Source organism: Phascolarctos cinereus, unplaced genomic scaffold (genome assembly GCF_003287225.1).
Source record: "Phascolarctos cinereus isolate Bilbo 61053 unplaced genomic scaffold, phaCin_HiC Scaffold_726;HRSCAF=1367, whole genome shotgun sequence".
In the NCBI taxonomy this organism is placed as follows: Eukaryota; Metazoa; Chordata; class Mammalia; order Diprotodontia; family Phascolarctidae; genus Phascolarctos; species Phascolarctos cinereus.
This window is the reverse complement of record NW_027556098.1, coordinates 262,137,196-262,152,717: the sequence shown is the minus strand read 5'-3', so window position 1 is coordinate 262,152,717 and position 15,522 is coordinate 262,137,196. Positions and strand designations below refer to the sequence as shown.

General features: G+C 40.2%; 1 protein-coding gene across 1 annotated transcript; it reads right to left on the bottom strand.

Annotated features, from left to right (window-relative positions):
• Window positions 1-2,115: 2,115 nt before the first annotated feature.
• GJB2 (gap junction protein beta 2) lies at window positions 2,116-10,130 on the bottom strand. The gene is given in 3 exon segments (XM_020968806.2): window positions 2,116-5,036; window positions 5,039-5,423; window positions 9,624-10,130. Coding segments are annotated over 2 exon segments (681 nt in total). The 5' UTR covers window positions 5,402-5,423; window positions 9,624-10,130; the 3' UTR covers window positions 2,116-4,718.
• Window positions 10,131-15,522: the final 5,392 nt, after the last annotated feature.

The following is a 15,522-nucleotide window of genomic DNA, read 5'->3' as shown; positions in this document are numbered from 1 at the left end:
TCCAGTTGAAGAAATGGAGGCAGATAGATGTTAAATGACTTGGCCAGGATGGTATAGCTAGTAAATATTTGTAGCCCCATTTGAACTCAGGCCTTCCTGACTCTGGGTCTAGCATTCTATCCCGTGTGCCACATAGCTGCTTCTCTATGTGAAATACTAGCAGTTTATTATTAATAATAATGATGATGATGGAAACTTTGGTCACTCGTTTAGACCTGTATCGTTAGTGGCAGATTTAAAATTGGTCTGCTTTTGTAATAATCATGCTCTTGGAAATATCGTTAAGAATCTCAACTCCCAGGATATTGGCAACATCTGCTAACAATATTATAGCTGACATTGAATGACACAGCACTTTTTAAAGCTTTGCACAGTGTATTGTCCCATTTGATCCTGACTACAACCTTGTAGTAGGCTATAGGGCAGCTGGGTGGTGCAGTGAATAGAGTGTCCAGCTTGAAGTCAGCAAGACTCATCTTTCTAAGATCATATCCGACCTCAGACACTTACTAGCTGTGTGACAGTGGGCAAGTCACTTAGTCCTGTTTGTCTCAGTTTCCTCATCTGTAAGATGAGATGGAGATGGAAATGGCAAAACCACTCCAGGATCTTGGCCATGAAAACCCCAAATGGGGTCATGGAAGGTTGGACATGACTGAAATGAATGAACAACAACAGTAACAAACTTGTAAGGTAGATCCTATAAGTGTTATCTCCATTTCATATAAAAGCAAAGTGAGGCTAGAGAGATTAAAGTGACTCAGTCATAGTCACATGAAGGAATGAATGAAAGAAAAAGCACTTATGAAGTGCATATTATGTGTGCCAACTGATAGGGATACAAATACAAAAGCAGACAGTCCCTGGGGACTGGTGGTCAGAGAAGGGCATTTTGATTTGGAAAGTTACTGGATAGTGAAAAGGACTATGAGCAAGACTGTGGAGATGACCTGGAGTATGGGTCAAAACCAGACCTCTCAACTAAGTCTTATACTCTTCTTACTATGTAATTCTGCCTCCTCAGTTTTCTTCTCTCTCTCTCTCTCTCTCTCTCTCTCTCTCTCTCTCTCTCTCTCTCCAATTTCTGACATTTTAACTGTTCAAACTATTAAATTTCAAATTTAAAACCAAGTCTTTAAACCACTTAGTAAAGTCCCTTTCATCCTTTTCTTATATCATCAAATTGCTTCAGCCAACCTTCTGAAAAGGGACCAACGAATAGGTAGTAATTGCATAAAACCTTTTTTAAGGAATAATGGTTCATGTTCTGACTCTGGAAGATTAGGGAAAAAAACCATCCAAGAGAATCAGTAAAACGTCTAGGTTTTATTGCAGGACCTAAAAGCTACTTTTTTTCTGACTTTTTTTAAGCATAGGATTTATTCAATTTACTAAGGCAGAGGTGGAACAGTAGAAGGAGCATTCGCTGGTTCTGGAGTCAAAGGACCTGAGTTCAAATACCACCTTTGCTGATTACTGCTTGTGTGACTTTGGGCAAGTTACTGTCTGCGACTCAGTGTTTTCATTTCTTCATTTCCCAGCAGCTCTCACTCTTTGCACTGTATTTCACTGTGGGCCCAAGAAACGTCATTATCAGAAAACTCATCATCCTATGAGCTTTGGTACTCACACCTCATCAATATCCTCTACCCCTCTGATTGGAAGACTGGAGAGTGCAGCAAAGAAGTCCTTTCGGAGTTCTCAGACCAGCCATCTCTTCATTTTCCACAAGCTTGTACTTCTTTGGACTGGACTCCATCATGCCCTCCTGGGCATCTTCTTCCTGTCACTCCCATCCCCTTTCTTTATTTTATCCTGCCTTTCTTTCTTCATATTTGTATCTCCAGTGCTTAGCGTAGTGCCTGACACATAGTGCTTAAAAATGTTTGTTGACTGACTGACTTGTAAAATGTGACAATTGGACTAGGCAGCATTTGTGGTCCCTTCTAGCTCTAGATGAGATGAACTAATGCTAATACGTTCATGAAGTACTTACTCTGTCCAAGGCAACAGGCTAGGCCTTGTCTTACTTTTCTATAGTAGGAAGTGTCAACTGAATTGCATTGTGTTCCCCAAATTCAGCACACATAACTGACTTAGCATGACTCAAACAAGTTGTGTCAATAAACAGATATTTATTGAATGTCTACTATGTACAGGGCACTGCTGAGCATTGTGGGAGGTACAAGATCATAAACAGATTTTTTATCCACATCTCTTAAGTTTTTATTTTCTTGTCTAAAACTATCTCATAAATTCTTAGCATTATAATTTTTCATTTTATGCCTTCCCCCATAAATGATGCTAGTAATTTTCTGTGTGCAAATTGCATAAATTGCTTTGAAGTTCTGGGATTTAAGGCTCTTCATTCTGGAAGGGCAAGGTCAGCATAATAAATCACCACAATTATCATCTTTATTATTATTGCCTTTGAGAAGAGGGCATTTAACTAAGAGTAATCTGAATTTTGGTAGCGTCTACAACAGGTCAGGCCACCTGGCAGGATTTCACGAATGTAGTACAGCCTCGCACACAGGTACAAAGGGCTGGTCCATCTGGTTTATTTCCCATGAAAATGTATACCAAGGAGCAAAAAGCAATTTTATAAAACCAGCTTTGGTTACAAATAAATATGGAAAGAAAATGCTATAGAAAGCACACCATATATGTTTTTTATTCTGCTCTGGACAGTTTTCCCCATTTTAATTCTTGGTTACTATGACTCAGCTAGTAGCCAAATGGATATTTAAAAACCTAATTCAGTGGACTTTAAGCTATATTGGCCAGAGGCAATTATGACCCAGAAACCTTAAACTTACACAGTCGATGTCCACCTCTCCTGTCAAGAGGTCCCCATTTCTCACTGAGCAAAAATGAGTGAGTATATGAAAAACCCTTGCATAAGGGATTTAACTCCCTTTTTGCCAGGCTTCCTTGTGGTGATTTTTATGTAGCTGGAGCAGAAAAGTGTTGGCATGGTGTAGATATGCTATAACATTATCTGTTTTTAAAACTTTTGGCATGAAATGTAAAATAGAAATGTAATTATATACAAAATAGACTACAGGTAAAATTGAGTTGCTGTTTTATTAAAAATTTAATCTATTTGCATGACTATTATGCTTTGTAATACTTTTAAGTAAAATTTTAGATATTACACAATTATTTTAGTTATGAACTTACTAGTAAAAAATATCATTATTACAAAAGGTTTCCCAATGCTAGGATAGGCTAAGGATATCTGCCCTTGCAATGAATCAGGTACCTCTGTTTGAGAACCATATTAAGCAATGACGTGAAATTAGGATTTAACTTGTCCTAATGAAACTGCTAACCTTATTTTACACCCCAGAGTGTTTATCTAATTCTTAGCTTTGTCTTTCGTTCATCACACTTTTAACTCTCCTTATTTAATGTTTTTCTGTTTCCTGTGAACTCTTAAAGGCAACAAACTGTTGAAAATAACTCAACTTCATATGTTTAATAATTAAGATTGATCTAAGCCCCAACTCAGATATTCACTAAGTACCCAGTATATTCAAGACACTAGGGACAAGGATGAAAATGACAACAGTCTTTGTCCTCAAGGAGCTTACAGTATTCAGAACATATTATAATAAAATAATTATCATTTTAATGCCATCACTAAAATTACATTAAAATGAAGACAAATGTCATTGGGGAATGTAGGAGGTGTTAGGAGAGAATCCAACTCATTGCCATGTCATGCGGTATGTGCACCAACACTCACAGTTTAAAACTAATCTTTTCTTTGTTTATGGACTATCACATTCCTGTTTTGGGTATGGAGAAACCTGCTACCATGAATCAAGAGTAAGCACTTCTCTGGATATTTCTAACAAGATAAGTTCTTGAGAGGTGCTGACATGTGGTTACTATCTATATCACCAATATTTTGGAGGTCCTTTCTGTTTCACTGCAAATTATCCATGACCAAAAGTCCATATTTTAAATAAAGACAATTAAAAGATAGTAGCTAAATACATGTCGTTTACATTTCACAAAGCTGAGGATTTGAAATAGGAGGAACAGCAACGGTACAGAGTAATCAGGGCATTTTGTCAATCACAGATAAAAAGGATGTGTCTTTTTTTTAACATTAAAAACAACAACAACAACAAAAACAACCCAGAAAATGAAAGTTGTAGCATAAGGTAACTGTACAGCTTTAGAAGTGAACTCTTCCAAATGACATGGTTACATTTTACAAAGTCTTCAATTCCTGTGTGTACAGCTATAATTTGTGGTTAATTAGTGAAGTCATCACCATGAGAAACAGAAAGATCAAGCTTACCCATAGCCCTCCCATGCCCTAGTGTTCCCTCCACTCCCACTATTGCAGTCAGAGAAACGAAAGCACGTTTCCACTTTTTAAAAAGAAAAGCACCTTGGAATGAATGCTCCCAGTACAGGGTATCACTGCAGCTAACTTTTGTTTTAAAGAACAAAAAGCTAAAAATGAGTAGAATTGGACCTTTCTATGAGGCCTTAAGAGTAAATCTCCAATTGGAGATTACTGGCACAGTTATCAAGAGTATCATGTGAGGACTACAGGGGTTTCAATTAAGGACATCAGAAAAAAAAAAGGTTTGTATTCTTTATTTTGGGAAATATTGGTGACTGTGTCCTGATAGCTAGCAGAAGTTGCCACATCCATTTTGTGTCATCTACCTTTTATCTGGCGGTTGGGCAGTTATTTAAACTGGCTTCTTGGACTTCCCAGAACAATATCTTATCAGCAGATAACACAATTCAATGACATTCAGCAGTATGCAAATCCCAGACACCGAAATCATGAAAACAGTGAAGACTGTCTTTTCAGTGGGTCGAGAAACAAAGCAGTCCACAGTATTGGGACAGGGCCAAGCATTACATTTCACCATTCGAGTCATGGAGAATCCGTTGTACATAAAATAGAACACATACATGAACACTGCTTCAAAGATGACCCTGAAGAATATGCTGCTTGTATAGGTCCACCACAGGGCTCCTTCAATGCGAACCTTTTGTGTTTTTTGATTTCTTCTATGTCTTTGTATTCGGACTTCATCTCTCCCTTGATGAACTTTCTCTTTTTCTCATGCCTTTGGTAAGCGACGTGCATGGCTACCAAGAGGGCTGGGGTTGACACAAAGATCAGCTGCAGAGCCCAAAGTCGGATGTGAGAGATGGGGAAAAAATGGTCATAGCACACATTTTTACATCCTGGCTGGAGAGTGTTGCAGGTAAAATCAGCCTGCTCATCTCCCCACACTTCCTTAGCAGCCACAACCAGGATCATAATTCGGAAAATGAAAAGCACAGTGAGCCAGATTTTGCCAATACTGGTGGAGTATTTATTGACACCCCCCAAAATAGTCTGTAGCGCGCCCCAGTCCATCTTCTCTTCTTCAGGCTTTGCACTAAGAGACAAAAAGGAATATAATCAAGCCCTGAATAATCGAGACAGGAAAATCGGACCAAAGGTCTTATGGTGAGTGATGAGAGCACTGAGACTCAGCTGAGCAAACTATCTTAAATCCTTACCCCCCCCCCCCAAGCAAATATCAACACTTAAGTAATCTCAGCAGTAATAACAAAAAGTTGTAAAAGCAAAATCAGCGATTTTGTTTGTCATAAGGATTAAATGTATAGTACCCACGCTATGTTGGACATGTTTTAATGTGTTCCCTAAAGGATGGGCTAATTACAAGTAGTTAGCTCATCTGAAGAATTCACTCTTTGGCAGTTTAATAATAAGATGACTTGAGAGTGAAACAATACCTTAAAACTTCAGTTTTAGTACACCTATGAGCTCAGAAATTACAGAATAATCAAAGGCAGTGGTTCCCAAACTTTTCTTCATTGTAGAACCTTTCAGTTTAAAGTATACATTAGCAGAACCCTAGCAGTGAAATCCTCTAAAAATAATTACATTTAATGCTTATTAACAAGGTTCATTTACAAATGTGGGGTGTTTCAGGGTTTCTTGCAGTATAGTTTGAGAAACATTTCCCTAAGGGAAAATATAGGGAATATTTTCAGACATTTCATAGCCAGTATAGCTGAACTCAGACATCTTCCCATTTTGTCAACCACAAAAAGCAAAGAGTTCAGGTTTGGGTTGCACCATTGACATACATTCCATCCTGGGCCAAGTTTGCCTTAAAGGCAGAGTGACTAGAAAAAGCTGAGTCATAGGGTCAAGAAACAACTTGACTGAGGCCATCTGATTGACAGTGAGTCAAATTCCCCTGATGGATACATTATCTAAAAAACAATTCTGTTATCATTTCAGAATTTGACATGTAACAGTAGTTGGTACCAATGGTGTAGGTTTATATACAAGGTGCCCTTTCTCGAAAGGGAACTCCTTCCTCTTACTAAATGCAAAATACACAGGTCCCCAGTTCTTTTTCCTCCAATAGTCAGTAAGTTAATTAATGAGCTCCACTACAATTTAAAAGCCACTTTCTAGGGGGAATATTTGTTTTCAAGTGCTAGAAAGTGTTCTTATAATCTAAGTAACTTGGGTTCTGGTTTTAATTTTGGAGATATTTCACAAGGTGATAAATTATGGAAAAAACCCAGAGAATATGATCTAATAATCACTTATAATTCTGACCTAACACTATTATCTTGGTTCATTAATAACCACGACTTATTTTAGTTATATGCTAATCTACAAAAACTGATGGGGAAAGATGGGGAAATTCACAATTTGGGCAGTATCAATAGCCATCGGTTCAACTCTCCAACTCTTATGTCACAGGATATGAACAATCTTCATTTACATATAGTTGCACACCTTCTGTCATAATCAATCCCTTTAAAAAAAAAGACTGCCCACCCTGATGAGTAACCCATTTTCCACCCATTATAATGAATCTGACATCCTTCTCTTACTCGAAAGTTTATGTTCTCCTGATTTTGAGCAAGTTTTGTCCTGCTTTATCACCTAAAGCAAGTGCCCAACCAAGCTCTTTTCATTACAGTGGTACAGTTGCAGGCAACCAGGCACCTATTAACTGACATCCAATGTCTTAGTTGACAACATCCTGATGGAAATCATCAAATACCCTACTGGTCACTAAACCAGAAGAGATCTGGAGAATGTCTTCAATATGGCAAAAACTACATAGTTTAGACTTTACCGAAAAGTCTAGCACAGTACAGCTTGAAATACAGTTTATTAGAAGAAAGTAAAGGATTACTCAAATATAGACTTAACTGTATAGAGTGACCTTCCTGGAAGTCATAAATGAACTAGGTGTCTTTTTTGAGTTTCTACTCGTTTCCATTCTTATGTTATTGGAGGTATATATGCAACTAAACAAGAGTAGAAATGGATTAATAATAAAGAGATTATGAAATTCAAAACTTTCCAGTGTCTTCTATGGCCAAAGTCCCTGATCCCCATTAAAAAAAAAGGGCATGAAATTCCATTCTCAAGGAAGAAATTCCTGATGGGATATATTATAGAGGTTTTAAGCTTTTGACCCTCTTCCCTAGTAAAGAATTGAGATATAATGGCAGAGTAGGAGGAAGTAAGCTAGATCAAATGAGATAACATGTAAAGTACTTTGCAAATTGTAAAGTGCTTATAAATGCTGGCTATTGGACCTGGGTTCTAATCCTAGCCTTGTCACTTACTATCTACCAGTCACTTTGACACTCTTGGGGCCTTAATTCCCTGAATTAGAGGCAGCTGGTGGCATAGTGGATAGAGCACTGAGGCTGAAATCAGGAAGACCTGAGTTCAGAGCTGGCCTCAGAAACTTAGTAGCTTTATGACCCTGGGCAAGTCATTTAACTTCTAAATGCCTCTGTTTCCTCAAATGTACAATAGGGATAAATAATAGCAGGTATCTCAAAGGTTCCCTAACACAGTGCCTACCTAGCATGTAGTAGGTGTTACATAAATACTTATTCTTTTCCCTTTCCATTTGAAATTGAGGAAGGGGAGTTGGACTGGGACTTTTCCAGCTCCGAGTCTTTTAATACTCTTCCCATTTTAGGACCTAGAGATCAGTTGGTTGTGATTTGAGGAACAAATTATCCTTTTATTGATTTTAAAAACAAAAGAATTCCTATACGCAAAATAGCAAACTGAAAGACCGCTCTCCAAAATACCCATAGTGTAAGATGTTAAGATGATTTGAGATAAGCACTGTTACAACTGTTCTCAAAATTCTTATAAAAACTGGAGACACCTTCATGACCGGAACAGTGGAGCCCATACACCATACTCTCACCCTGAACCACCCTGCAATTATGGAGTGCTCCTGCCAGAGGGCGAGTTGAGGCGTCCTGGAGACCGGAGGTGGCATTGGGTGAATCAAAGGAAGATTATTCAATACCAGAAAAGGGAAACGTTGAATTCTGCACCCCTTCCTTTTCCGCCAGTAATCCGAGGAGAAGCAGTGGCCAACCCAGGGTGAGCATCTGACACCCACATTGAGCTTCTAGCCCTGGGTCTGAATCAACTCTTTCAACTTGTCCTCCACCCCTCAGTCTGTAATTTTGACTGATCAAGTTCTGAAGCACATAGGACTGATTTAAGGATAGGGATGTTGCCAGATTCCAAAGACCCAATACACTATCGAGGTTCAGAGGGTATGAAACAATTTGTGTGGCCATTTTTCAGGAAGTCTAGTTACTTCTCTCCTTCTCGGCAACTAAGGTGCATTACTGAATGAGGCAACTGTTCTAAAGAAAACATTTTCTCATCACGGTGCAAACTGCCTCCAAGCCTACTATAAATAATATTAGCAACACCTTCCGGCTAGAGAACACCAAGGGTGAACAAGCACTGTATTTGTTTGGAAAGCTATTTGTCTTTTTTTTTTTTTGTCGGGGTAGGGGTTGGGGGGAGGCTGTTGTTTTTAAAAGTAGCCTTTGGCCTGAGGCTGTCCTGTAGAAAGAGCCATGTGTCCGGTAGATTCTCTCCTTTAATTCTGACCTTTCTCCACCACCTTGCAGGAAACTATTATTACTTTACAAAGGTGGCTGTGGAGAAGAAACAGCGAAGATGTTCTCTTGTGCGGGCATTGCATCTAAGTTTATTTTTTAAAAAGTGATTTTTCGTCCTCAGACCAGTGTCAGGTAAATCAAGTAATTAAATGATCCCAATGGGAAGCAACTGTCCCATCCGCACGTTTTCTATTGTACTCGACCCTAAACGTTCATGTGTCCCTTCCCCTCCCGTGTGTCCCCTTGATTTACGGTTCCCCTCCCCCACTCAGGTGTCTCCATTCAACTTTCCTAGTCCTGTGACTTGTGAGGGCTCCAGATTGAGCCTGGAACCCCACACTGGAGCGTTCGAAAGAAAGTCGCGACTAGGTCGAAGAAGCTTGTTGACACTCAAGATCTGACTAGAGGCTATTCAGATCCCTCCTCTGGCTGTCTAGGCCATGGCCCCAGGATCCCTCAAGTGCAATCTGAGGTCTCACTCCGACCACAGTCCGTCTCTTCTTTCCTCTCCCTCCTCTTCTAGACCCTTAGAGCCCCTCGAGGCAAAGCCGGATTCCTACGAGAATCGATCCTCCGATCACCCACCGCCACTCCGGGCGACCCGGTGCTACCGGTTCTTCCTAAGCTCACGAGAGAGGAGCGAGCCTTACCTGTGTCAGCAGCACCTGAGAGCTGGTAATCAAAAGGCAGTTCCGAGTGTGGACTGGGAGGACAAGGCTGAGCTGGGGGGCCAGCGGCGGGCTCAGCCCCCAACTATGCTGGTCAGGTGTCGGTGATTCGGGAAGACTCCGGCCACTGCCACCTCCTTGCGCTGACTCGTTCCCTCGCTTCTCTGGCGGTGTGGTCGATGTGGCGTGTGTGCCTCTCTCTGACTCACCGACTTGAGAAGTGGAGAGGCGCCTCTGAGCTTTTTAAGTTTTAGACACCTGTTTCCAGACTTTTAACCGCACCCCCCACCCCGCCTCTTCCCTGAAGCTATTTAGAAAGTTAAGGAGGGAGAGAGGGTGCAGAGGCGGCTCCAACGTCAACCCAAACGAACAGGTTAGGGGTGCAGAGCTGGACTCGCAATAAGATGAGGGCGAGGGGGACTGTGAGGCTGCGGGTGGCCCTTGGCGAGCGCACTGGCCTGTGAAACACAAAGTCCAGGTCTCCAAACCCTGCAGTCCCCCGGAGCCCCTGCCCCACACACCGGGTGGAGTCCTGAGGCTGGAACTTCTGGGCTCTTAGGTAGGGCAGAGAAGAAAAAATACTGTGGGAAGGGGTGGGAAGGGGAGGGTTTGTATATTTGATGCTCTCACTGCTTCTCCCAAACAATTCTGCTCTGTGAAAACTCCAGAAAAAGAGTGAGAAGTGTTTGAAAATCCCGGTGGAAGGACAAAATAAAATTTAAAAAAAAAGTTGCAAGCAAAAAAAATCTCAAACTTCCCACAATATATGTATATATGTACGTACATAGTATATGTATATGTTCTCTTTGCTGGTTTGCTCACTTGTTATGGTGGTTATCATTAGATGATCACTATTATTACTACCATTACTACTGAAATGACTAGTGGATCTTTCTTATCTATTTTCTTGTTTTTAGAAGTGAAGATGCTTCCCAATAGTATGAAGCACCCTGCCTGTCAATGGAGTTTCCACTTCCCCTAGTTAAATCCAACACCTGGCTAGAGTTTTCAGACATAGGCTTGTAGATACAGTAATGCAAATTTCCCTTATCTGGTGCATTTGTAGGTGGAGGAAAGGCAAGGGGATGTTGGGGTTAAAAATGCTAAGGGGAGAAGAGCTGAATGGTGGTTGTTGATTTCTTCATTTAAACAAAAGCATACACAACTCCCATTTAGGGTTTCATTTCTTTCACTGTTGTTTTTGGGGAATTGGGTGACTCAGGGATCACTTGTAGGTACTAGGGGAGAGAAGAAAAGGAAGATAATGAAACATGCAATGTTCCTGGACACTTCTGAAATCTGTTTAACAGAACTCTACATGTACTGAATTAGAAGAACAAATCATATATGGTAAGAGCAATTAATAACCGCACCCAGCTCTGTCAGGTCAGCTTTTCTCATTGCAATGAGGAATTAGGCTCCTCCTCTCTCCCCCTAAAATGGCACGTAAAGTAAAAAGGAGATGCCTAAGATGACTATCTCCCAATTCATCTGTTTCTTAAAAGCAGACAGGCAGTGGCAAGATAGGATGCTGGACCTGAGTTAAGTCTATTTTAATTAAGTCCATAAGCCTTGTAACCCTGGACAAGTCACTTAACATAGGTCTGCCTCAGTTACTTCATCTGTAGAGATAATAATAGCATCTATCTCCAAGGGCTGTTGTGAGGAGAAATTGGAATAATATTTGTAAGGCACTTTGCAAACCTTAAAGCATTATATACATGCTAGTTTCTCTTTTTATTTTCCCTGGAAAAAGGTCCACTGGTTTGGGGCCATGCTTTGGCAGCAACTTCCCCCTAAAAAGTGTTTGGTTTTTAAAAAAAAACACATTTGTTCAGATATGTTTCCTTTTCATTTTGCTTCTCTATCTAAAACTGGTGTTCAGAGAGCTTGGGTTTTCCTTCTGAAGAAGTTAGGTGGTACAGTGGATAGAGTGCTGTGCCTAGAGTCAAGAGGATCTGAATTCAGATTTGACCTGAGACATTTGCTTAGCTATATAACACAGGGCAAATGACTTAATTTCTGTTTGCCTCAGTTTCTTCAACTATAAAAAGGAGATAATAACAGCATCCACCTCACAGGGTTATTGTGAGGATCAAATAAAATATTATGAAAGTACTTAGAATAAGTCCTGGTACATATAAATGTATGCTATATATTATACAAATGCTTATTCTCTCCCTCTTCCCTCTTTCTCTAGACAAAACCATAGTTTTGTCCCTGAACTAATTTCTTGATCTCCTGACCAAGTCTTAGCCTGAGAGAAAAGTAGGAGGATGATCGTGTCCATGGAAGACTGAACCATGACAATTTCTGTTAGAAAAGGTGGGAAATAATGCATTGGTGGGATCAGCTGATGGAGTTTATTAAAAAAAACAACTGAGTCAAAACTGTATCTTTTGCTTGGAGCTGGTACTGATCCAGGAGGAGAATGTAACTTTTGTTGTTGTTGTTTAATTGTTTCAGTCATATCCAGCTCTGATCACATTGGGGTTTTCTAGGTAAAGATACTGGAATACTTTGTTATTTCATACTCCAGCTCATTTTGCAGATGAAGAAACTGAAACTAACAGAGTTAAATGACTTGCCCAGGGTCATACACAACTAGTAAGTGTCTGAGGTTAAATTTGGGCTCAAGTCCTCCTGACTACGGCCCAGTGCTCTATCCACTGCATCACCTGTCCCTGAATGTAACTTAATCAGCCAGAAAAATAAAATGGGCAACGTGACTAGTTGACTAGTGGTCATGCTTCAGATGGGTTTGGTTTAGGGGGATCCTCTTGGTCATTAGATTATCTTCCTTAGTCATAATGACACTTAGTAGGGATAGTGATAGGGACTGGTCCTGTGATTTCATCGACATAGGGAACTCCCAAGTGAGGAGAACACGTACCAATGTAGGTCAGCACCTTTTCTGCAATTTATAGTCTTAGAGAGTTACCTAGAGCATGGAGAGGTCAAGTGATTGTCCAAGGTCACACAAGCAGTATGTGTCAGAGGCTGGCCTTCTTGGATTTGAGGCTGGGCTAGGAATCATTCAGGAGGATCTGCACTGCTATTTAGAGAGGCTTTCAGAGTTCAGGGATAGGAAGGGAAGGAAGATTCAAAATGGATCTCAGACAAGTTGGGTGGTCAGTTCATTTTCATTTTGTGGCATAGTTGATGACATGATAGAATCAGGAATACCTTGGTTCAAGTCCCATCTCTAAATCTACCAGCTGTGTGACCATAGGCAAGTTATTTAAAGTAGAGTAAAATACATTTTAACATGGGTAGAACCTTATTGTTAAAGTAGCATCTAGGTTCCTTAATGCAGTACTTGGAATTAGGAAAACTTAATTTCAGAACTTGTTGCAGACATTTATTAACTGTATGACTCTGGGCAAATTACTTAATTTCTCAGCCTCAGTTTTCTCATTGTATTATCTCATTTTATTTTTACAACATCCCTGTGAGGTAGTTGCTGTTATTATCCCCATTTTCACGTCAAGGAAACTGATAGAGACAGAAGTTAAGTGACTTGCCCAAATGAACACAGCTAATGAGTGTGTGAGACTGAATTTGACTGGAAGACTCAGGTCTTCCAGATTCCACACCCAGTGTTCCATCTACTGAGCCACCTAGCTGCCTCCTGTGGAGGGAGTCCCCAACATTGAAGAAATCATGGCTCCCAACACAATTCACATTTATATCACTTTAATGCCTGCAAAGAGATCTCACCACTCTATGAGGTAGGTAGTGAAAGCAGTCTCATCTTCATTTACTGAGACTGAGAACTTAAGGGATTTGTTCATGATCATACAGCTTCTAAGTTGGTTTTGAAACCTAGCCTCCTGACTCCAAGTTCAATGGTCCATCTGTTATCTCGAAATGGCCCTCAGCTGCCTTTCACTTTATGTGAGAACGAGGTGTGGGAAACATGGAAAGCCAAATCCATGCTACACAGCTTGACATTTATTGTTCCCATTGCTCCCGTGGGTCGTCTCATCCCTTTCACTAAATTATAAGGTCCTTGAGGGCAGGGTCTGCCTCTTTCACTGCACCATTCGCAAGGGCACCTGGTGCAGATCCACAAATCAGTACTTAGTACGATTGATCCATTGATAGATTATTTTTGTCTTAAGCTGTGTCAGGGAGCCAAGGTTTAGAGTGGTTTTCTGACTCTGCCTCCTCAGCAGGTCTTGAATGAAATTCATAGTAGTGCTTAGCTCAGTCTACAGAATTACTGGGCATCCAGTAAGTATTTTCTGATAATATTAACTGATACTTTCAATGCTAACACTTAAAGGCTCCAGAACACTGAACAACCATTAATTTTCACAAACATGATTTTTCTAGAAGGCAAATCCTGTCTCGAAAGATGTTGAACAGAGAGCTACCGTTGAAATCAGAAAGACTTGGTTTCAAGTTCTGATTCTGTAGCATACTGATTGTGTCAACAGACAAGTAGCTTATTAGATAAACAGGCACTAGGCTTGGTGTCGGGAGGACACAAGTTCAAATCCAGCCTCAGACAATAGCTGTGTGTGATCCTGGGAAAGTCACTTAATTCTGTTTGCCCCAGTTTCCTCATCTATAAAATGAGCCGAAGGAAATGACAAACCACTCCAGTATCTTTGCCAAGAAATTTTGGGTCATGAAGAGTTGGACACAACAAAACGACTGAACAACAACAACAATGACAACAAACAAGTTATTTAACCAGGAATCTCTCTAAGACTCTCGCCTAGACTTTCTTAGACTAGTCTTAGAGAATTGCCTGGTTGACTAACTTTTCCTTCTGCGAATTGCAAAACATGCTGATTTGCATTGGTAGGAACAGTTTCCTCCCTGGGATTTCCCGATATCAATAAAGTCACAGGTCCAAACCAATCCTCCCTCCAGCAACAATGACTACAACAAAGTGATGACAATTATAATAGAAGTAAATGATCTTATATAAAATGATTAACAGTACCTTCATAAGAGCAGCTGTTATTTAATTTATCTTATTTAATGTATAACACTATGAGGTACTATTATTATCCCCATTTGCAGATGAGGAAACTGAGGCTCAGAGAGGTTAAGTGGCCTTCCCACAGTCACACAGTGTCTGAGGGGAGATTCAGGTCTTCCTGACTACAAGTTTTCTTATAAAAATTGTGAGATAGCTAATGAATTAATTATCCTCTTCATTTTATAGCTGTGGAAAGAGAGGCCTCTAGAAACTAAATGACTAAAATGGTCAAGTTGCAATAAATACGATGGTCTTTCCTTTGTACCTCTTGGTCTCTCAGAACCCACAGGTGACCAAATGGACCAAATGAGACCATTAGGGTTTATAGTTACTCTGTGTACTACATCCGACTGATTTGTTTTTTAAATGAACCCAAAGTATGGGTAGCTCACTTCTGTGGGAAAATGGTTGAAAAATATCCCTTTTTTGAAATGTTCTGAATTAATGATCCCTGGCCAGGTGCCTAATGGGACAGACAGCACCTTGTACTTCCCTACGTGAAGGACGATCTATGCCATTCTCTTCCTTAAATTGTTGACTCATAAATGAGTATGTGGTGGCAGCAATGTTGCAAGACCAGCTATTATGTGGCAATAGAGGGCCAAATTCTGCCCTTTGAATAAGGCCCTTTGAGAGTGTTGGCTGCCATGATTATTCCCCCATCCTCTTTCTTGATTTCCCTCTTCACATAGAAGACTATTAAATAACATATAACGCAATCAACCCTCCTTAAAATGGCACCTGAAAAATTAAAGATGTAGTGTGTCATCTAGAGAACTAGGTTATTAATAAAAATGATGACAATACTTAGTTAATTCTATGTCTACATGACCTAATCAGTGTAGCTAGGCCACACTATTCAGGACTACAACCCATTTATCTGTT